Source organism: Catharus ustulatus, chromosome 16 (assembly GCF_009819885.2).
Source record: "Catharus ustulatus isolate bCatUst1 chromosome 16, bCatUst1.pri.v2, whole genome shotgun sequence".
In the NCBI taxonomy this organism is placed as follows: domain Eukaryota; kingdom Metazoa; phylum Chordata; class Aves; order Passeriformes; family Turdidae; genus Catharus; species Catharus ustulatus.
In genome coordinates, this window is record NC_046236.1 from 1,942,272 (window position 1) to 1,963,964 (window position 21,693).

General features: G+C 51.6%; 1 protein-coding gene across 2 annotated transcripts in view; it reads right to left on the reverse strand.

The window, feature by feature from the left end:
• Positions 1-3,577: 3,577 nt before the first annotated feature.
• Positions 3,578-21,693, reverse strand: part of LOC117003847 (dynein axonemal assembly factor 8-like) — a 31,546-nt gene continuing 13,430 nt past the window's right edge. The window contains exons 6-12 of one of the 2 annotated variants that reach the window (XM_033074172.1): positions 21,359-21,554; positions 17,864-17,958; positions 16,813-16,933; positions 14,072-14,289; positions 12,122-12,207; positions 7,742-7,811; positions 3,578-4,613 (exon numbers count right to left, since the gene is read on the reverse strand). In XM_033074172.1, the coding sequence (XP_032930063.1) occupies positions 4,536-4,613; positions 7,742-7,811; positions 12,122-12,207; positions 14,072-14,289; positions 16,813-16,933; positions 17,864-17,958; positions 21,359-21,554 (864 nt within the window). In that variant the 3' untranslated portion in view covers positions 3,578-4,535. Of the gene's footprint in view, positions 4,614-7,741; positions 7,812-12,121; positions 12,208-13,939; positions 14,290-16,812; positions 16,934-17,863; positions 17,959-21,358; positions 21,555-21,693 lie in introns of those variants that run through there. The other variant, XR_004419557.1, reaches the window with a different exon arrangement.

The window sequence follows — 21,693 nt, forward strand, 5'->3', positions numbered from 1 at the left end:
CAGCTCTCCTGGAGCCCCTTTAGGCCCTGGAAGGGGCTCTGAGGTGTCCCTGAAGATCAGCAGTGGCTTTTGGCCAAGAGAGGTGCTTTTGGCTCTGTCAGCCAGAGCAAGGCAGATATTTGTGGGCAAGGGAGGTGCACAGCACAGGATTATCGAGTTTGGTGAGTATGGATGATCCAAGGACAACTCCAGCAGGTCCATCAACTCCTCCTGCTTCCTGAGCCAGCCATGGAGCTCAGCAGATGAAACCCAAGTGTCCAATTTTGAGTTTGCTGGGAGGGCAGCAAATCCTGCTGGCTGTGCAGCAATTCCCAGGCTGAGTGGTGACATAGGACATTCCCAGGGCTCAGCAGGGCTCGTGTGCACAGGGCTGAAGCAGAAACGTTTTTGGGGTGAACAGAGTCAGTTTGGCCAGGCTGAAAGTGCTGAGCAGTCGATGTCTCTGCACTGGTGACTGCAGAGGATCAACAGAGCTGGCACCTAGCTCCCCCAGCAGTGGCTGGGTGCTGACCCTGGGTCACAGCCACCCACAGAAGGGCACAGCCAGGCTGTGCCCAGGGCCATGAGCTGCTCCTGCAGCTCCCTGTGATTTGGTCCCCTTGGATCACCTGTCAGGTGTCAGTGTCCCACTGCTGCTGGGGACAGCCAGGCAGGAATTTCCATCAGTTCAATCTGTCCTTGGCACAGAGGAGCTACAGAGCAGGAGTGAGGCTCTGCCTGTGCCCCCCATGGGGGAAAGCATCCAGCACCTGCACATCCCTGGGGACACCAATCCTTCCTGAGGATGACAAAGGGCTCACCTGGCAGCTCCCGAGTGTGTGAAGAAACACAATGTGCCCACCCCAGGGCACAGCAGGAGCTGCTCTGCCCCCAACACCTGCCCCTAAACGGAGCTGATCAGGCTGGGAGAATGGGATTTCAGCACCAGGCACTGTGTTCCCATTTTTGCCATGGCAGGGCTCTAAGGAGTTAACAGCAAATGCCACCTCCTGTATTTTATCTCTCGTCCATTGAGGCAGCTCTGACACTGGCAGCAGAACAATGCAAAATTCTGATTAGCTCTGGTTTTCCAGCAAGAGGGGAGGCACAAGAGGGTGGGGATTTAATACTATTCTGCATAATTTTTAATCTAAATTCCATTTCTTTTCTTTTCTTTCTCCAGGAAGCAAACAATCTAGGGGGTTTTGTACTCAATTTCTTGCTTTCATAATCTAAATGAATTGTTTGCAAGTAGGAGCCAGCTGCAAAGCTGACAATCTCGGCTCAAATCTGCCTTTCTCCTAGTTCTTTCAATCATTAATTTGCTCCTCAGCTCTGATTAGCTAATCCTGGCTGCCTTGTGGCAGCTTCCAGGGAAAAACGGAGCAAGAGCTGCAGCTGCCATTGACGGAGCCAGAGCTGATGCGATTGATTCCTGGTGGCTCGTGGTGCTCCTGGTTGTCACTTCTCCAGACACAAGTGGGGTATTCTCTGGGAGAAAAGGCTGGCAGGGTTATTTCTGGAACGCTGGCATTTTGGAAATACCAGAGGATGATGCTTTCCCCTGCTCTGCGCAGGGTGTGCGCGTTTGTTACGCTGAGATTAATTAGCTGGGCTTTAAAATAGGAATCCAAGGCACCACAGCAGATCCTTGCTCTGAGATATCTGGGTGCTGCCCCATTTTTGGGATGTTGCTGCTGTGCCTGGGGGATGTGGCAGAGCTGCCACCTCCATTTCCTAGATGGGAAACTGAGGCACAGGGCTTTGCTTGTTGGTGGATGGAGACTCAGAGCTCAAGGCTCAGCAGGGATGTCTGGAAGGGGGTGGCAAATGGGATGTGTTTTGTGCCAGGCCCTGGTTTGTTACACAGTGAATTAATCCTTACTCAGAGGGTGGGGAGCCCTGGCACAGGGTGCCCAGAGAAGCTGTGGCTGCCCCTGGATCCCTGGAAGTGTCCCAGGCCAGGCTGGACAGGGCTTGGAGCCACTTGAGATGGTGGGAGGTGTCCCTGCCCATGGCACCGGGTGGGATGGGCTTTCAAGTCCCTTCACACCCAAACCATTCATAATTCTCTGATTTTATTAATTAATTCTATGAATTAATGAATTAATTGGTCTCAACTCCTGGTAGTGCTCCTGCCAAGCCCAGATAGGCTGGGGGTGTCCCACTGAGATGTTACTTCCCCACACTGACAGTGGCACTCACCAGAGCATCCCCTCCTGATGTCCAGCTCTCTGTGACCTCAGTCCCCCAGGTGAGAGGGCCAGGGCTCTGTGACCCTTGTGTCACCAGGCTGGCTGGGTCAGGGCTTTGTGACCCTTGTGTCACCAGGCTGGCTGGGTCAGGGCTCTGTGACCCTTGTGTCACCAGGCTGACTGGGTCAGGGCTGCTGCTGGCCCCATGTGCCCCTTCCTCACGTGCAGCTCCACAGGGCTGCTGCCTCAGCTGCTGTCTTTATTCCATTCCTTTTCCAGATCAAATTCCCCGAGTGCTGGGGGTGGATCCTTTTAATTTTCATTTGTTTCAAATCCGTACAGGGCTTACAAGCATGACAGAAATGTGCCTGGAGTGCAGGAAATGGCCTAGTTAGCTGCAGGAGCAGAGCAGGCTCCTCCAGCACGCTCACTCCAAGGACCTCATCCTCCCCAGGGACCAGGGCAGCTGCCTGCTTCCCTCTCCAGCTCCTTTCTGGAGATGTTTGGTCCTTCCACAAAGCCCAAAGAGCTCATGCAGGCAGAACAGTGCTGGGGAGCAGAGGCTGGTAGAAGCTTTCAAGTTTGGACAGGCCTTGGAGCAACCTGGGATAGTGGAAGGTGTCCCTGCCCATGGCAGGGGCTGGGACTGGGTGAGGTTTAAGGTTTCTTCCAACACAAACCAGTCTGGGTTTCTGTGATTCTGCCACTGAAATGCTGTGTGAGCTCAGGCCAGGTCACTGTGTCCCCCCTCACACCCAGCTGGTTGTGACAATCTCTCTTGGCTGTTCCAAGATGGATAGAGAGGGGCAGGGGCTGTGTTAGGACTGCTGAGGGAGCAGAGCTTGCAGGGCCACACCTCTGACTCACTGGGACTCATTGGGTACTTTCATCTCATCTGGAAAGGGACAGGTCTCAGAGGTGTCCCCTTCTCCCAGCTGTGTGAGCTGGGAAGGAGGAGGGCTCAGCCCAGGCTCTTCCTGAGGGAAAGGCCCTGCAAAGAAGGGGCTCCCATGCCCACAGCACCCAGAGCTGGGCTGACCACACTGCTCTGCCCTCACCTCTGGGACACTCACAGGGACTGTCCTGCCACCTCTGCCAAGGCTGGAAGTAGAAACATGCACAGAGTGACAGAATGTCCTGAGCTGGAAGGCACCCAAAAGGGTCATGGATCCAACCCCAGGCCCTGCACAGACACCCCAACAATCCCACCCTGTACATCCCTGCTGTCCAAACACTCCTGGAGCTCTGGCAGCCCCAGGGCTGTGCCCATTCCCTGGGGAGCCTGGGCAGTGCCCAGCACCCTCTGGGGGAAGAACCTTTCCTGATCTCCAACCTAAACCTCCCCTGGCCCAGCTCCAGCCCTTCCCTGTCCCAGGGAGCAGAGATTGGAGCTGCAGCCCCTGCTGAGCTCTGCTCTCAGTCTCCTTCTCCAGCTGAACAATCCAAGTGCCCTCAGCTGTTCCTCAGACCCTTCCCCATGCCCATGTCCCTCCTTTGGACACTCTCCAACAGCTTTAGATCCTCCTGATATGGTGGTACCCACAACTGCCCCAGACCTGAGGTGAGGCTGCACCAGGGCAGAGTCTAAGTCTAAGTCTTTGCCTTAGCAGGGCGGGTGGGAACTGGAGGCTTCCTGGGCCGAGGAGAGTCCTTCCTAAAAGAAAAAGACCCCAGTGGGTCCCAGGAAAACTGAGAATCTTTGTATTATCACCATCCTCCAGGCTCCTAGGAAGGATCATAGGATCAGCAGCTGCTGAGGGAGGAGGAAGAGGAGGCAGGGCCGTGTGCCCATGGGAGGGAGCAGGATGTGGCTGGCACAGTCCATGACAGGGGGGCTGGAGCAGAGGCAGGTGAACATTGAGCTGTCCAGCTCTTAATCTTATTGAATGGCTCAGCCTGGTGTACTGAACCTCCAGGGATCCAGCTTTCCCTCTGACTATTTCCATTTCATTTGCTGTGGGTTTGTCTTTGGTTCAAAGAACACAGGAGCAGCAGCGAGCAGAGTCTCTCCATGAAGTCTTTGAGGCCTGGGGGAGATGGAGTCCCCAGGCACTGAGACACAGCAGTGAACAACTGCCCCTGGATTTGCTTCCTGAGGTTTTCCCAGCCAGAGGAGTGCTCCAAGCCTTGCTCCACGGACACACAGCTTGTCTCTGGATGGACTCCACTGGGAAGCACAACCACAGTTCAGAGGGGTTTGTTTTGGGGTGCTGAGCCTTCCTCCAGCACTCTCATTTCTCTGACCCATGCTAATGCCACACTTCAGACTCTGTGTTTAATTCCAAACAAACAGTGCTCTTAGAGCTGAGATGTGCATCCATCTCCACATCCAAGGATGCCTGGGGGCCTTGCTCATCTCTGCTAGCAGTCCTGGGATTCAATTCTGTGGATGCTCTCTGATGTCAGGGAGTCAAAAAGGCAGCAGATCAGCTCCCGGGCCTGGGGAGAAAACAAGGAAAGGGTTGGAGGAGAGCTGTGAGTTCTGTGCATGGCAAAGAAACTCTTAGCAGAGGCAGGTTTCTTGTGCAGAGGCTGTTTCCCAGGCTGGATTAATCCCAGCACAGAGGTGCCTGTGAGTGTCCCACAGCAGGGAGCCCCTGCTCCTTGTGATGCTCAGGAGTTGTTTTCAAGGAACTGAAGAAAAGCAGCAACAGGCGAGGTGCTAAGTGGGAAATCTCCTCCCTCCCTGGCTGCTCTGCCCCTCCTTCCCAAGCCCAGCCCCGGAGCAGCCCTGGCACGGCTGTTTCTGAGCTGGAGAGGCCGGTGTGGTGCCAAGGGCTGCAGCTCAGCCAGCAGCCCTGCCTGTGCTAATGAGCACCACGGCCCCAAAGCACTGGGGATGCTGTGCTGCTGCCCACCCCACACAGCCCTCGGGCCCTCCTGCCTCTCCTCACAGCTTTTTAGTCTCTTTTATGGGACTGCAGCCCTCCTGCCTGCTGCTGAGGGGCAGAGGATCATGCCAAGAGGAGTGGGAGGTGTTTCCCCTGTGTGGCTCTGCTCCAGCTCCACGTTTCAGGTGTGTGCAGGGAGGGTGGCTCCAGGCAGAGTGGAGGGATTGGTGCTGCCAGGGGAGGTTGGACTGCTCCCCTTGGCTCTTACTGAGAGACTGGGTCACCCCACTGCTCTGACGGCTGATGGTGGCAGGTCAGTGATGTCACCAAGGGACAGCCACTTGGCCTCACAGCCCCATCCCAGCCACAGTCAGTGCTGCAGGTGAGGGGAAGTGTCCAGCCCCAGGCTGAGCACAGCACTCCCTGACCCCTCCCCTGTCACTGGAGACATCCCAGTTTGGGCATGGACCAGCTGCAGGAACATCTGGGACACCCCTGTGGAACGTCACCAGCCCCCAGTGGTGGCACCAACAAACCTTGGCTCTGTCACTTCCAAATGTGAGCTGTGCTGAGAGCAAGGAACTCCCAAAGCCTGCATTTGTCTGTTCCTAAGACAGGTGTTTCACCCAGGGCAGGGGAAGGTGTCCAGGAATGCAGCAGAAGCAGGCAGACAACCAGCCCAGGCACAGATGTCAGCACTGCACCAGGCCACATTTGGAAAGCTGATTTCTCATCCTATTGCCTAATCCCAGATCACACAGGGGGCAGGATGATATTCCATTTCACTTCCACAGCTTGACTCCAACAGGAAAGGCTGCAGCTCTGCTCAGACCATGAGGATTTGAAACCCATGTTCATTTAACCCTCCTGAACTCTGCCTGATATCGTGTTGTTGCTCATTAGCTTTGCCCTGCAAAGCCTGGCTGACATTTCATAAACTCATTAGCAGGAGATCAGAGGCTCAAACATCATTCCTGGGGCCATCCTTTGAGGAACAGATTCCCCAGTGTGTTTGCTCCTCAGATCTCACTCTGAATCCTGAACCTACCCTGAACTTGGAGAAGAAGGCCCAATGGAAAACCAACAGGAGCTGCTGCTGTGCTGTCTGTACCCCAGGGAGATGTGCTGCTGTCCCAGGACTGCATTCCTGCTCCAAACTCCGAGCTCCTGCGAGCAGCCCCTGCTTCCAGAGGGATTCCATTGCACATCCCAGGCTGCCAGAAGCAGGGAGAGGGGCTGAGCATATTTGCTTTTTCTCCTCTCTAGCACAAAAAGCCCTCAGAGCCTCTCCCTGATAGGCTCATTCCCCAGCGCTGGGGAGCAGCAGGGATTTTATGTCAGGCACAGAGATGTAATGTCCTTTCAAAGCAAATCAGGAGACAGCCTGGACTTGCTGCCCTGTCACATTCCTTGGCAACAGCCTGGCACCCTGGCAGCAGGCAGCACTGGGCTGTGACAGCCCTGCAGCTCTGCAGAGCTGCCCAGGCACTGCAGCTCTGGGATCCCACTGTGCCCTGGGATCAGCAGCTCAGCCACTCCGGGGAAGTTGGGGCAGTTCCGTGTGTGTTAAAAGCAGCAATGCACACTTCAAAGAGGGCTCAGTGTCTTTTAAGGCTCAATCCTTAGAGCTCTGGTGCTTGAAGGCAGCAGCTCTGATGTGTTAGATGAGGTTACAAACACATCTTGCTCTCCTGCTGGGCTTTTATTGGGAAGAAAAGGGATCCAGAGGAGAGGTTTGTCCGCTTGCTATCATTTCTCACTCTCCACAAGTCTTTTATCACAGAATCACAGAATGGTTTGGGCTGGAAGGGACCTTAAAGCTCATCTCACTCCACCACCCTGGCATGGGCAGGGACATCTCCACCAGGACTTCACATCTGATCCTAACTCCTCAGGCTCTGCCTCCTCTATCCAAACCTCTCATTTGTTTTGAACTAAACTTTGATGATTACAGCCCGAATTTTGAATGTATTTATGCAGTTTATTCCCATTAGCTGCCCACATGTCTGGAGCTCAGTGTTTCCTTTCTTGGGATGAATTACTGAGAAAATATTCAGCTAGACCATCCCTGGAATGGCTAATGGCTTCACTCCTCCTCTTCCACTTGGATTTGGGTTCTGAAATGCAACTTTCAGAATACAGGATCTGTGCCAGCTTGGCCACAGGGCTGAATGAACATTTCCTGTCACTATTTTTGACAAATATCACAGACTCTTGAAATCCTTCCCTGTGAGGGGGGGAGGCCCTGGCACAGGGTGCCCAGAGAAGCTGTGGCTGCCCCTGGATCCCTGGAAGCATCCAAGGCCAGGCTGGACAGAGCTTGGAGCACCCTGGGCTTGGGGAAGGTGTCCCTGCCATGGCAGGGGTGGGACTGGATGGGCTTTCAGGTTCCTTCCAACCCAAACCATTCCACAATTCTGTGATATTTTTCTCAGTGTTGATTTTCCACAAAAAGGTAACAGAATTACTGTGGAAAACATAGAACCTTTATCAATATCTCCAAATGTTTTGATTCAAAACTGTGTCACCACTGTAATGTGGGAGACAGTTTGACAGGATTCTGGTCCCACCTTCCCCATGTTCTGGGCTCTCAGCCTAAGCCAAGGTTTGGGGCTGTCACCACCTCTGACTCATGGAAGTGATCATTGTCTTTGAAATTTCAACCAATATTAACAAGTTCCCTTCATCACAGGGGCACGAAGAACACATATCCACACCAAATACTTCTCTACTTGCCTGATGCTCATTTTGGGGATAAAGGAGATGCTCTGCAGTGTCCAGGACCGACTGGTTCTGCCAGCAGGCACTGGGGGAAAAGAGAAAGGGAACAGGGTTAGTTTGCCATGTCAGCTGGGAGGGAGGGAGGGAGATGACCCAGCTCTGGGGAGGTCTGAGCTCTGTGCCAGCAGCTCCAGCCACGGGCATCTGTTACTGCTCCTCTTTACACCGCTAAATCCTGCGTTTTACAAAGCTTTGTGTAAATGGCTTTGCACTATTTAAATACAAACCTTCAAACAAACAGCCACGTCCAGTTGCATAATGGTGCCTCTGGGGCAGTGGGAAATGCACATAAATGGGGGTACTTCACTTTGGGCAAGGGGCTTTTCCTCCACTGAGATAATCTGGGTGTTTTTCCCCAATCCCAGGATTTCCTAAACTGCCTGGAGCAGCAGACACTGCCTCACCAGTCCTGGTTTTGCTCTGGCCCTCCTCAAGCCACGCACGACCTGACCACAAAATGTATTCCAGAGAATTGGAAAGGCAAGGTACGGATCCCAGAAGTGCCTTTTAGAGGGACTCCGTGCACACTCGGAGCCTCGGGCTCAAAAACTCTGCTGAGGCTGTGGAAACCACTCCCTGCTCCCTGCCCCCATATCCAGGTATTGTGCTTGGCAACAGTTTTCCCTTCGCTGGCTTTCAACAGCTCTGAGATTTTACACCCCATGTGTTCATTTATCTTTTTTTTTTCTTTTTTCCTAATTTTTTTTTTATTTCTACACCTCCTTCCCCTCCAAAGCTCCCCGGGATGAGCTTCCTATAGGGATAACATCGCTCCCTGCTAGCAGCAATTAACACTTGGTAAGAATGTTTCATCAGAGAGAAAAACATCCAGCTAAGTTCCTCAGCACTTGGCTCCTGCTCTGATTGCAGCACCTCGCTTAAAGGCCGGAAGGCACAAAGCCTGGCTTAAACTAATTTTCTCCTGCTGCAGTTTTGGGGGTGCTTTAGCCAAACCCTGCCTACTGAGCTGAGTTAACCAGGTGAGCTGCTAAGTCTGTGCACAACACAGGTCCTGACAATCTTAAAGTGCTTTTTACATGGCTTAAACCATAGAGGAGTAATCACTGTGGAATCAGCATCACCTCTTAAGGCAGCTAAATCTGGTTTGTCATGCATAAAAAGCAGAGCATGCCTTCCTTCCAGGAGTTGCTTTGAATCTACTGCTGTAAATTCTTGCCTCTGCCACCCTGCAGCCAGGAAATGGGGCTGTGAAAACAAGTTATGACAGGGAAAATTCAGATGTTTTGTCCTGAGCCATCCAGGCAGCTGCATGCTGACAGAACAAGGAAGGTGAGTCCCGTGTAGTTTTGCCTTGTCTGTGGATAGGATGGAGTCACTTCCCTCCCCAGGGTCCCCACTGTTCCCTCACCTCCTCCAAACACCTCCCTGTGCCCTGTGAGCTCCCCCTGACACCCTCCCAGGCTCTCCCAGATTCCTGCTTTGGCTCCACTTTTGGCACCAGTCAAAGTCCCAGGCTGCTTTTGTGCCCACACCTGCCTTGTTCGTGTCCCTTTCTCTGTGTTCTGTGGTTTTTGGTGCAGAAATAATGCCCTGGATGTCCAGAGAACAGCCAGAATGGGCCCTGCTGCTCAACAAACCACAGCAAGGAGGGTCTGGGGCTGTTGCCAAATCTCCCAGGATCTGAATGTCTCTCCTTGACAGAGCTGGCTTAGGAAAGCTTTAACAGGCTCAGGACTAGGAACAGTCACACTGGCAGAGCCCACATTGTTCTCTCAACACCTGATTCCTCTTTATCCCAGCCCATCTCTGACATCACAGCCAGGCTTCCATACAGATGGGAACGTCCCTCCCCGTGGCACAGAGCAGCAGAAATGTGCCTCAGCCGTGATTTAAGTCCCAGGGCTGGAAAATAATCCCTGCACCTCGGCGAGGCTTCAGCAGTGCAGCTGAAATGCAAGGAACTGGGCAGCTATTGGAATCCTGAGCCCTGGCAGAGAGAGGGAGATAAATATCCAGTGATTTATCCCGGACAGAAAGGGCTGATGGAGCTGTAAGAGTAATTAACCTCTGGTGTTATTTAAATTGAAGATGTCTTGGCATGATGTGTCCTTGGGAGGCACCAGTGAAGTCAGGCTGATTTTGAAAAGTTCTCCGGCTTGGGAGACAATAAGGGTGTGAGCTCCTGATCTCCCTGGGGCTCAGAGCTCTCCCTCTTCCCACCCTCGGACACACCTTGCTGCCCCTCCCTTCCACAGGCATTTTCCATCATGAAAAAATGTTCGTGCTTTTGGTTTTTTTTTTTTTTTTTTTTTTTTTATTTTTTCTTTTTTTTTTTTTTTTTTTTTTTTTCTGTTCAGCTGGGTTGAAAGGCTCTGTGATCACTAGTTCTGGCACTGGGGGGAGAGGCAGAGTGGATCCATCTGTTTGGGGCTGGATCCATTCTTTTGGGGGTAGATCCATTTGTTTGGGAGTGGATCCTGACCCCCATAAGTTATGCACGTGTATTTTGGAGCTCAGCACAGAAGTTCATCCTTTGTACAGAGCAGGAGGGGGGGTGAAGGTGCAGAGATTGGCACCTGGTCCTGCCCACTCCCTGCTCAGCCCCTCGGCTCTCTAAGCCAGGAGAAGCCACAGGAGGTGTCTCTGGAGGGGGCTGCCTTGGGAGCACATCCTGAAGGAGACACAACACAGCCTGAAGGAGACACAACACAGCCTGAAGGAGAGGGAAGTGCTGGGCTGAAGCTCATCCTGTTAAGCAGCACCCATGACTGAGGTGCTGGGGAATATAAAGAGGTGTGGGGATGTTGAGTGACTCTCCCAGAACTACCTCCAGCAGTGACCTACAGGGTTCACAGATGTTCAGGTTTTTTTCATTGTAAACCAGAGAAAGATTGGGAGAAATCTCACCACAAAGGTAACTTGATATTTTTCTCCCCTTGCAGAGTGGAAGGTTTGGGCTGCAGATTCCAAGGGTGTGATTGTAAATGAATGGAAGCAAAGTCAAAATGCTGTCAGTAGCTTAAAAACATTTTTGAAAAGTTACCAGTGGAATCTGTTCCAACCATTGCTCCGAGGTGTGGCCCTGGGAACATTTCTGCAAAGTATGAGAAGTCTGAGATGCAGCAACATGGATGTTCAGCTTTGATCCCTTGGTGCCTGCAAACTCCAGCATCCCTGAATCCCTGACTCCTGTCCCACTGACAGCACTTGCTGGAAGTTCTCCAGAGGCTACAGCCAAAGTCAGGATGGGGTTTTTGGCGTGGCTGCTGGGCTGCTCCACATGGGATGTGGCACAAACCCGACTCTTGGTTCCTGTGCCAGAGGAGCCATGTGTGAGAGCTGCACATGGCAGTGCCAAATACCAGCCCCGTGCAGGGAGCCCTTCCCTCTGGGGAACACAGGGTTAATTGCCCTGCTAATCACTCTGTTTCACTAATCAGTCCCTGCAGAGGGGTTCTGTTTGTTTTTCCAGGCTTATGCATCCTCTACCCAGTGTTTCTGGTGATTTATTTAAGAGGCTAATTTTTGATTTTGCTTTCTGGCATTTATTTTAAGGTTTGGGTTTTGTTTTTTTTTTCTTCATAGCAAACATAAAATCTGCTAAGATATTTCTCCTAGGAATTTTATTGATTCAGCAGGTCTATTCCCAATGGGAGTCCTTATTTCAGAGAATTCCCTGTATTCATGGAACCATGCTGCTGAGCCTTATGGGCATTGCAGGTCCTTAACAAAGAACACAACTCGGTTTTTAAAGGTCCTGAGTGGAGGACACATGACTTGGAAACTGGGGGACACTCTCAGGTATTGGGCCCCTCATGACAAGAGACATTAAGAGGCTGGAGTGTGACCAGGGAAGGGAACAGAGCTGGGGAAGGGGCTGGAGCACCAGGAGAGGCTGAGGGAGCTGGGAAAGGGGCTCAGCCTGGAGAGAAGGAGGCTCAGGGGGAACCTTCTGGCTCTGCACAACTCCCTGACAGGAAGGGACAGCCGGGGGGGCAGGACTCTGCTCTCAGGAACCAGGGAGAGGGAGAAGGGGAAACAGCCTCAAGTTGTGCCAGGGGAGGTTCAGGTTCAATACTGGCAAAATTTCTTCATGGGAAGGGTGGTCAGGCACTGGCACAGCTGTGCAGGGCAGTGGTGGAGCCCCCATCCCTGGAAGTGTTAAAATGTGTGGATGTGGCACTTGAGGGCCTGGTTTAATGGTGAACATGCTGGTACTGGTTGCTGGCTGGATTTGATCTTTCCCAGCCTTAACAATTCCATGACCCAGTGACTGAGGCAGGCACAAGGTACCTGTGCAGAACAGGCTGCCCTTGAGTGGCAGAAGGACAGAAAAGAGAGGTGGCCTCCCTCAGGGCAGGAGCTCCTCCTTACCTGTCCAGCAGGGAGCCCGGGGAGGTGACAGCGCTGTCCCACTGTGCTGCCAGCACCAGGCACAAGCCATCCTTCAACAGGGAGCACTGCAAGAGAGGGAGGAACTGAGCTTTGGTGCTGCTCTGAACTTGAACAAGTGTCTAAGTCTGGCTGATGGGTGAGGAACAGGAGCCACAGAGAACAGATCCTTCCAGGCAGAGCCAGTGCCAGGTCTGAGCCATTTGTGATCCCACAACCCACCAGGATTTCTGTTGCCCTCTCTGAGTGAAAACCAGCAGAGTATCTGGGTGTGTTACTCAACCCCTACCTCTGCTGGAAGCAGGAACCAAGATGAATATTGAGATATTGTAGTAGAAACACTCATTATGTGAAGAACACATCTCCCTTCTAGAGAGGGAGAGCAAAGGCTGTAACATTCACCTTTGGCTCAGCAGTGACAGATCCTTCTGGAAACACACCAGCTGTGCCCAGGGCCATTTATCTCTGACAGGAGGAAGGAGGGATGGCTCTGCTCCCCCAATGCTGATTTGTCCTTCCTAGAGAGCTGTGCACATTCCATGTGCAGAGGGATGGATCCTCGGGGGACTCAGGGGACAGGCAAGCAGTGCTTACACTAATTGGCTGCTAGATGTAATTGCTGCTCCATACAGATGTACTTCAAAGGGATGCTGTCAGTTTTAAAAAGCACAACCTGAAAAGATCTTACATGCTCCTATTACAGATAACACCCAAGACTTAGAACTGAGAGCTGGAAGCCCAAATGTTTGTGTTTTGTGAAGGGCCTGCTGAGGTCTGACAGCCCTGGGGTGATTGTTGGTTTGCTACTGCCACTGTAATTACTTTCCCCTCTTGTTTACTCTCTGCTACTGACAGCACTTCCCTGCACATTCCACCTTCCAGCTTTGCCCAGGCAAGGTTCCTGACTGGGTGGGCTTCTCCTCCACCAAGAGGAAAACAGCCTGGGCCTGGTGTTCTGCTGCTGTGGAGCAAAGTCAGCACAGCCTGTGCCCAAACCATGGGCTGGGCTGCACCTACTGAGAGCCACAGAATGGCCTGGCTTGGAAGGACCTCAAAGCTCATCTTGTCCTGGGGCACCTTCCCAGGTTGTTCCAAGCCCTGTTCACTCTGGCCTTGGACACATCCAGGGGCAGCCACAGCTTCTCTGGGCACCCTGTGCCAGGGCCTGACCACCTTCCCAGGAAAGAATTCCTTCCCAATATCCCATCTAACCCTGCCCTCTGGCAGTGGGAAGCCATTCTCCCTTGTCCTGTCTCTCCAGGCCCCTCCAGTCTCTTTTCATCTTTCTTGTAGCTCCCTCACATACTGGAAAGCTGCAATTAGGTCACCCCAAAGCCTTTTCTTCTCCAGGTGAACAATCCCAATTCCCTCAACCTTTCCTCCCAGGAGAGTAGCTCCATCTCTCTGATCATCCTGGTGCCTCCTCTGGACTGGCTCCAGCAGCTCCATGACCCTCCTGTGCTGGGAACCCCAGAGCTGGAGGCAACACTCCAGGTGGGAAATCTGGCTCAGGCTCTGGGGCACAGTCCAAGAAGATAAAAGGTTTTTTAGCATTGTGGAGGAGGATTAATGGGGTGTGATTACAGAGAGGTAAATAGAAACTGTATTTATATGGAGAAACGAGACAGGAGACAGCAGCAGAGCACACAGAACAGAGTGATGGCTGACTGGAATGAAACATTCAGTGAATGAGTGATGGGTGGGCCATTCCCATGAGGGCTACATTCACAGGGGATGATGTTGAGGGTTCCCAGGGATGCAGGAACACCAGGAAGTGTCCCCAGTGCCCACATTACTCACCAGAGGTGCCAGGGCTCAGAGGCAGTGTTGCAATAGTGCCACCAAAGCCTCAGGGCAGCGCATCAGAGCAAAGCATTACAAGGCTCTTCTTTTGTGCCAAGGAAGCAAAGCCCAGTTCCAGCTGTTCCATACCTTTGCTGCAACACTGCCCTTGGCCCTGCTGAGCATCTGGGAGATGCAGAGAGCCTGAGGTGAGTCCAGCACGGCCAGGCGAGCTCCAGTCACCACAGAGCCGCTGGCCACAAGCTCCTCCAGCAGCTGCACGTACGGGGGGGGCTCCGAACCCTGCAGGATTATCCTGGGCAGCACCAGGCAGGTGGTTTGGCAGAGCTGCTCCAGCAATGCCTGACCTGGTGGGAAAAGAGCAAAACACTTCTTTGGTCTCTCCTCCCAGCACCTCTGAGCCCTCTCAGTGCCTCTGTTCTGACACAGACATGTCCATGGTGGTCGGAGGAACGGTGGTGTTGGGATGTGCCCTGGGCTGTGCCCTGGAATGGGATGTGCCTTGAGATGTGCCCTGGGATGGGATGTGCCCTGGGATGGGATGTGCCCTGGGATGGGATGTGCTCTGGGATGTGCTCTGGGATGTGCTCTGGGATAGGATGTGCTCTGGGATGGGATGTGCTCTGGGATGTGCTCTGGGATGTGCTCTGGGATAGGATGTGCTCTGGGATAGGATGTGCTCTGGGATGGGATGTGCCCTGGGATGTGCTCTGGGGGCCTGAGATGTGCTCTGGGATGGGATGTGCCCTGGGATGTGCCCTGGGATGGGATGTGCCCTGGGATGTGCCCTGGGATGGGATGTGCTCTGGGATAGGATGTGCTCTGGGGGATGTTCCCTGGGATGTGCTCTGGGATGGGATGTGCCCTGGGAGATGTGCTCTGGGATAGGATGTGCTCTGGGATGTGCCCTGGGATGGGATGTGCTCTGGGGGATGTGCCCTGGGATGTGCTCTGGGATGGGATGTGCCCTGGGATGTGCCCTGGGATGTGCCCTGGGATGCTCATCCTGAGCTGCTGCACGCCTTTGTGTCCCTGTCTGGAGATCACAAGACAGCAGGAGTGACCCCATTTCAGGAGTCAGACAAGGACAACTGCTGGTTTGCTACAGGAGATACTATTCCATTTTCATTTTTTCCAAGCAGAGAAAGCTGCTAATCCAGCTGCTTTTATAATCCCAAATGTAATTCTGCTCAGCATACGTGAGGCTTAATGTATTTCATATTTTCCTCATGATAAATCTGGCTGTCCATTAGGCAGCAGCTTTGTGATAATTATTTGCTGGAAGGAGGTTTCCTTGTGTGCAAGAGCTTCCTCTAGTGTCCAAGATGAGCCCAGAACGTGAGTGATGTGTCTGCTTTGCTGGAGGCACTTACGAGATCGTGCCTGACAGTTCAGAGATCACGTGGACTTGCTTTTCCAGGGCAGTAACTCCTTGAAATATATTTTCTGAGACACAAACACATCAGGGCTGTACAGTGCTTTCCTTGTTACTCTGCTTAGGCATCTTCAAAGCTCAGATATCCTCATACAGCAGGAAATTAGGGGCGTATATTTTGAGATTAGCTCCCAACACTGAGCTGTGAAAAGCCTGCAGAATACCTGTGCTCTCTCCACAACTACTTATTTTATTTTATTTTATTTTATTTTATTTTATTTTATTTTATTTTATTTTATTTTATTTATTTTATTTTATGCAGTCTCTTCTACAAATCAAGTGATTCAGTCACAGCAAATCTGCTCCTTCCCCAGTGTGCACTAAGATGCTGGGGAAAACACCCTTCCCAAATACCTTGGGACAAATCCTTCTTCAGAGATCAAAAGTGACTTGGTGTTCACCCCAGGAGCAGAGGACTTGATTTACCACCCCTTCTACAGCTGCTGGTATGTGACCAATGCCCCCCCAAAGTCCTGTGTCAGGCAGGGCTGGGCTGTGATTCTGTCACTTTTTTATCCTGCTCCTCTCCCATCCACAACAATCCTGTGGTTCCACTGCTGGGATTGAGGACTGCAGTGATCAGGTGTAGCACAGGAACATTTTCTGAGCTGCCTACATCAGGCACATCAGAACTGAAGCTACAGGAATGGGAATAGCCTGCTTCTAAACAATTCTGTTCCCCAGGGAACACCACAGGGATGCTTCACCTGGTCCCTGCTTGTTTATATAAAGGCTTGGGATCAATGCACAAACAGCCCAAGGTGGGAGCATCCCCTCGTGTCAGTGCCATCTCCTGGCCCTGCAGCTGTGTTTACACATGTCTATCAAGTCAAATCAGCAGGAAAGGCCCTGAGAAGCTGCTGCATCCCAGGAAGTGTCAGCCTGGCTGAGGCTTCAGTTCCCAAAGTCAGCCTGGCCATAGCTGGGAGTCACTTGGAGCTGGCAGCAGCTCAGCAGCAGTGGGAGCTGAATGAGCTCTGAGCACAGCTGAGGAGAGGCCTCTGGCCATGCTGCCAGCAGCACTCCCTGCACCAAGTGATATTTATCTGCTCCCAGCACAGAACAGCTCACACTGCCCAGCCCTGTGCTCCTGTCTCTCTGAATGGACACAAACCACCAGGGTTGTGCTGAGACACTTGGGAAGAGCTCAGAGAGGAACATGTGCTGGTCTGACACCAGCTGTGTTGTCAGTGCTTGTTCTGCTGCTGCTGCCAAGGCCAGCCCTTGTGAACAGCTCTGGCTCTAAAGCCCTCCAGTGCTGGCAGGTGAACAGTTAAAGGCTGGACTCCCCTGGAGCTGTTCTCTGCAGCTCTGAGCTGTCTCTCTCCTTCTGAAAGGACATCAATACCCAATCTTGCTGTCACCAGATGGTTTGTCTTGCTGTCCAATTAATCAGTAGCAGTCCCAGTCTCTAACAGGAGTTGCATTTCCTTACCAGGACTGCCTGGCTGCTCAGAGCCCAGGACACTGGGATGTCTCCCTGGGTCACGGGTTAGGATCTTGCGCTGCTTCCTGATTCCCAGGCTGAGGATGGGGTCATGTGTCAGGTTATGGATCTGCAGCAGGGAAGGCAGGGAGGGAGGGAGAAGCAGCTCATGTGAACACATTAGGATAACACTCCTCAAGTATTGATTCAGGCAAGCTGTGAAGCTTTTGTTGCTGTCTTGTACTTCTGTAATTGCCAGCCTAGAAAACACCTGCTTGTCTGGAGATACAAGAACATTTTGCATGCATTCTTCTTTTTAATTGAGCCTTAATTCAGTGCAGCACCTCATCATCCTTTTCAAGCTCCCATATCCACTCATCACTCTAAGGTCTCTACTCCCAGCTTTTCAAGGCCAGGAGCTCAAACAAAAGCTGTGAGAGGCTGACAGCTTTACTCAGTGCCACGCTGGGGTGCAGTAGCTCCCTCTGTCCCTGAATGAACTGGCACAGTCAGGATGCCCTGCTCTGAGCTGCACACCCACATGAGTGAAGCCCATCACACACGTGGCCATTTCCAGAGCTAATCTCCTGGGAGGACCATCTCAGCTGGATCACCTCTGAGCCACAGCAAAGCTCAAACATTTCCATCCCTTGGTTAAGCACATCCCAATCGTTCTCATATCATCAGCCATCCCATCCTTGAATGACACAAAGATGGTAAAAAAGCAGCTCCTGGCTCAAGTGTGCCTCAGCAGCCAGGGTGAGGCTGCTGTCCCTGCTCATGACATGCTTCCAAAGCAATGTTGATCATTTGGAAGCACAAGCCCTGAGCCCTCCCAAATTCACAGCAGAGCTTGCTGAACAAACAGATCTGCAGCAGCTCTTCCACCCCCGGGGTCAGTGCAGAGGGAGGAGCATCCCCAGGACCAGGAGAACTTGGCAGCTCGGGAAGCACATCCAGAGCTGCATTATCTAAAGCACAATAGGAGAGAAGTCACGGGATAGCAGTGAAAGCTGCTCTGGCACAGCAGGACAAAGCTCAGGGAAGAGCACATTCCTACCTCTTGCTCCTGCCCTGTCTGACATTGGGCACAGCACAGCCCTTCTGGGAAAAACAGCTTCACATCCCGCACAGCCATTGCATAGGAGCTGGAGCCTGAGAAATAAATACAATGAGAAGATTCTCTCAGGCCATGAATTAAACATTCTCTAGACTCACACTCATCTTTTGGAGAGATTGATGATGTGCAACTCACTGCAGTAATTGCTTTAAAGGCCAGCTGTTCTGTACAGTAATAGCAAACATTTTAAACCATTATATTTAGAATAGTTCCTTGGTATTTTGATTCTGTCCTACTATCACTCAGCAGCTTCCTCATGTAAACAAGACTCCTTTTATTTCCTAACACTGGAGCTGAGGGAATCAGGTTAAGGAGACTGCGAAACCTTTCAATTCCAGCTCTAAATCCTTTTGTTCCCTTGCCTCTGGATCACACCAGGCTGCCCTTACTGAGGGGGAAGAGCTACTGGTTAATAAAATAAATGTGCTTAGTAACAATAATGTAGGTCCCAAATATGCTGGGAACTCTGACTGACCATGGGAAGCAGAGTTAGCATGAGGCATTGCTGATGGAGATACATTTCTCTGTTCCCCTCTGGTCAAGAAAGGTAAATTGAGACTGGAACAGTCAGAGAAATTACATGAGGATGACTGGGGAAATGGAGAATCATCTGAAGAGTTAAACCAGACCTTGGCTTGTTTGACCCAGCACGACCCAAAGCTGAGAAACAAATCTGATTTCTGATAAACACTTCAGGGTAGGAAAGGTCAGAGGTGTAAAAAGAGCTGCTTAAAATAAAGTCCAGATAATGGCACAGGAACAAATGGGTACAAAGTATATGTGGCTATATTTAAGTTTGAAAATGCAAGAAGATTTTTAGTGCTCAAAGCTCTGTGACATCCATCCAGATAGGGTGGGTACTAAAGGAAGGGAAAATGTGATGGGGCTGTCTGGGAGGGAATGAACTGAACTCAGTGACTCGAGAGGTCCCTCCAGGCTTAGCAGCTGAATATTTCCCTATAAAGCAACAGGGTTATAAAGCATTCCTCAGAATGTTTGGAGATTTGTGGATGGGAAATAGAGAGGGAAAAGCTTTTTTCTATTAGAGTTTAGATAGATTGTCAATGTGCTGGGACACAAATATCCTCTGAAATATTACCACCTTTGAGGCTGCCCCTTCAAAGGATCCCACCTGAGAGCACTCAGCCCTGTTGGAGATCCATAATTCCAGGTTTTATATGGCCAGAGCCCTTAAGGCAGCAGTTTACAATCCTGAGGTTGTGTAAGTCCCAGTGTATGAGCTGGGCTGGATCCTTTCCATTCCTCCACACCAAACCTACTGTTCTTCCATCATTGGTGACATTACAGAGAACACAAATGCTCCCAAAATGAGCATTTTACTCTCACTTTGCTCAAGGTACAGGACACTGGAGGGTGCACATGTAAGAGCTCTTTGGATGAGAAAAAGCAGAGTCCAATGACTTCCCAAGCCCCAGAGGAGATGGGAGGGGGCAGGTTCACCATTTCTTGGTTCACCAGTCTCCCTGGAACCCCACCTTTATCCAAATTGCATTTCCCCTGTCACTTTGGGAGGAAATAGTGAGAATTTGCTCTGCTTCTGGCATTAAATGAAGTTCTCCCTCAGCTGGAGAAAAACTAGGAAAGCCTAGTATTCCCTCCTAGGAAAGGAAGGTGGGCTTGCAAAGAACCCCAGTTACTCACTGAAGCTTCTTCCAGCTTAACTTGTAGGTCAGTGTTTCACCTGTGTTGGAGGACAAGTTCTGGGAGGGGCAGGGGTTTAGGAACAGAGCACACAGGGACTCTGGGGGACTCTGTCCCTTTCCTTAGGGACAGAGGGCTCCAGGGCAGAGCAGCTGGGCCAGATCCATCAGAGTTAGCTACAGCTGCATCCCTGATCCTGGAATGTGTGCAGGGAGGGCTGGGCCAGCCCTACAGCTGAGTCCTACACAGGGCACGTGGTCTGGGCCCAGAGGACAGGCCCAGCTCTGGGCTCAGCTCAGATCTCAAGAGCAACTCCAGTCCCAGCTGAGGGGATGCAGAACATGCAAGGATCTCTCTCACAAAGGGAGCTCCCTGTAACTCCCAACAGAAATGCAATGAGACTCAGCTGCCCTTGCTCATTTTCACTGAGTTATGCTGGAGATGCTTCAACTGCAGCAAACATCTGAAATTTGGGATGTATAGTACCCATTATTAGCCATGACTGAGGTGTTTCAGAGCAATCTGGATACACAATCCATTCATTAACTCAAGAGCAAGAGAAGCAGGGGCTGACAATGGAAAAGTATTGGCTGAAGAGCCCTGACCACATTTTTTTTTCTTTTTGTGTAAGTAGATCCTGCTCTTCAGCCACTTCCACAAATCCTGTGGGATCTCTCCTGGCTGAGTCCAAGTCCTCAGGGTTAAAGAAGGTTCTGCAAGGGGTTGGTTCTCCAAGGGGTTGGTTCTCTGTGGCTCCTTCACTCCCTGCCAGTTCTCAGCAGCCCACCTGATATGGGGGCGAAGAGGGAGGGATTTCACAGCCCAGGATACAATGGGAAGAGGCAAATAATGCAATGGATCTTGTCAGGAAAGTTCCTCTGGGACTTGAGGGCACACAGTGCCTGCCAGCTCACCTGAGTTTATAGAAATTATTGCTTTAGTATTTTTATATTCCTTTAAGTGTTAGTGCAAAATCAGTGTAACAGTGAGGAGAAACACAGGCAGGGAGCTAAGCACACTTAATTCCATGTGAATTTTGGAATGACATCCCTCCCTCCTCATGGCAATAACGTTGTGCTCTCCACAGGCTGCTCTCCCCAGGGATATTTCCCATCTTCCCATCCATCATCTTCCCTCCCCCACACTGCAACATCCCAGTGCTTCCCTGCTGGCAGAGGAGCTGGGATGGTTCAGATTGCAAGGATGCTGACTTGCCCTGTGCCTCTGCCCATGTGCCAGCTGGAAAGAGCCTTTCCACATGGGAAGCAGCTGAGTTTCCCTGCTTGCCTCAGCCAGAGCAGGTTTGGGTCACCTCTCTGCTGCCAGCCATGAGCAATATGAGATGTTCCAGGAACTCGGGGTCCTGGAGTCTTTGTGAAATCTTGGAGTTGGCCAATGGGTAATGGAGACATCAGGCAGGGACACACAAGCAGGGAAGACAGATGGGTTATTGGGGATAATTCCAAAATAACCAAGCTAAAAGTACGAAATGACCAAGCAGGGAAGAGATCAAAGGAAATCTGTTCTGATAAAGCCAGAGCCAGGGCTGCTCTGGGATGAACCCTTTTGGAATTTATCTTCTGGGAGAATATTTCATAGCTAGGGACACACTCAGCTCAGCCACCAAGAAGACAAGGAAAGTTTTCTAGGGAATAAGGGCCTGCAGTGCCTGCCAAGGCTGGATCTGTAGTGACAGTGCAGGATGGAACAATACATAACATATTGTCTATTTGTGTACCTGAGCTTTTGGACTTTTCTTTTACAAACACCTACCATAAAATCCATTCTGGACTGTGCTGGTGCCATACTGAGCCCTCCAGAGGCGTGGATCCAGTGCTTGGGCCAGCTGAGGATCCTCTGGTCCCAGGAGATCCATCAGCTTCTTCACAGCATTGGGCCTCTGCAGGCACAGCACGAGGGCAGTGCCCGAGGTAAGGTAGGTACAGTGAGTTTCTGCAGCAGCTGGATCCTGAGAAGAAATCAGAGATGGAACAGGTTGTAAGGAGCTGCTGAGCAGCACTGGGAACATCCCAGCTTTCCTCTGGCTAGGAAGGAAAGCAAATCTTTCTGATTTGTGAGTAAGCAAATCTGCTGTTGCTCCTTATTTT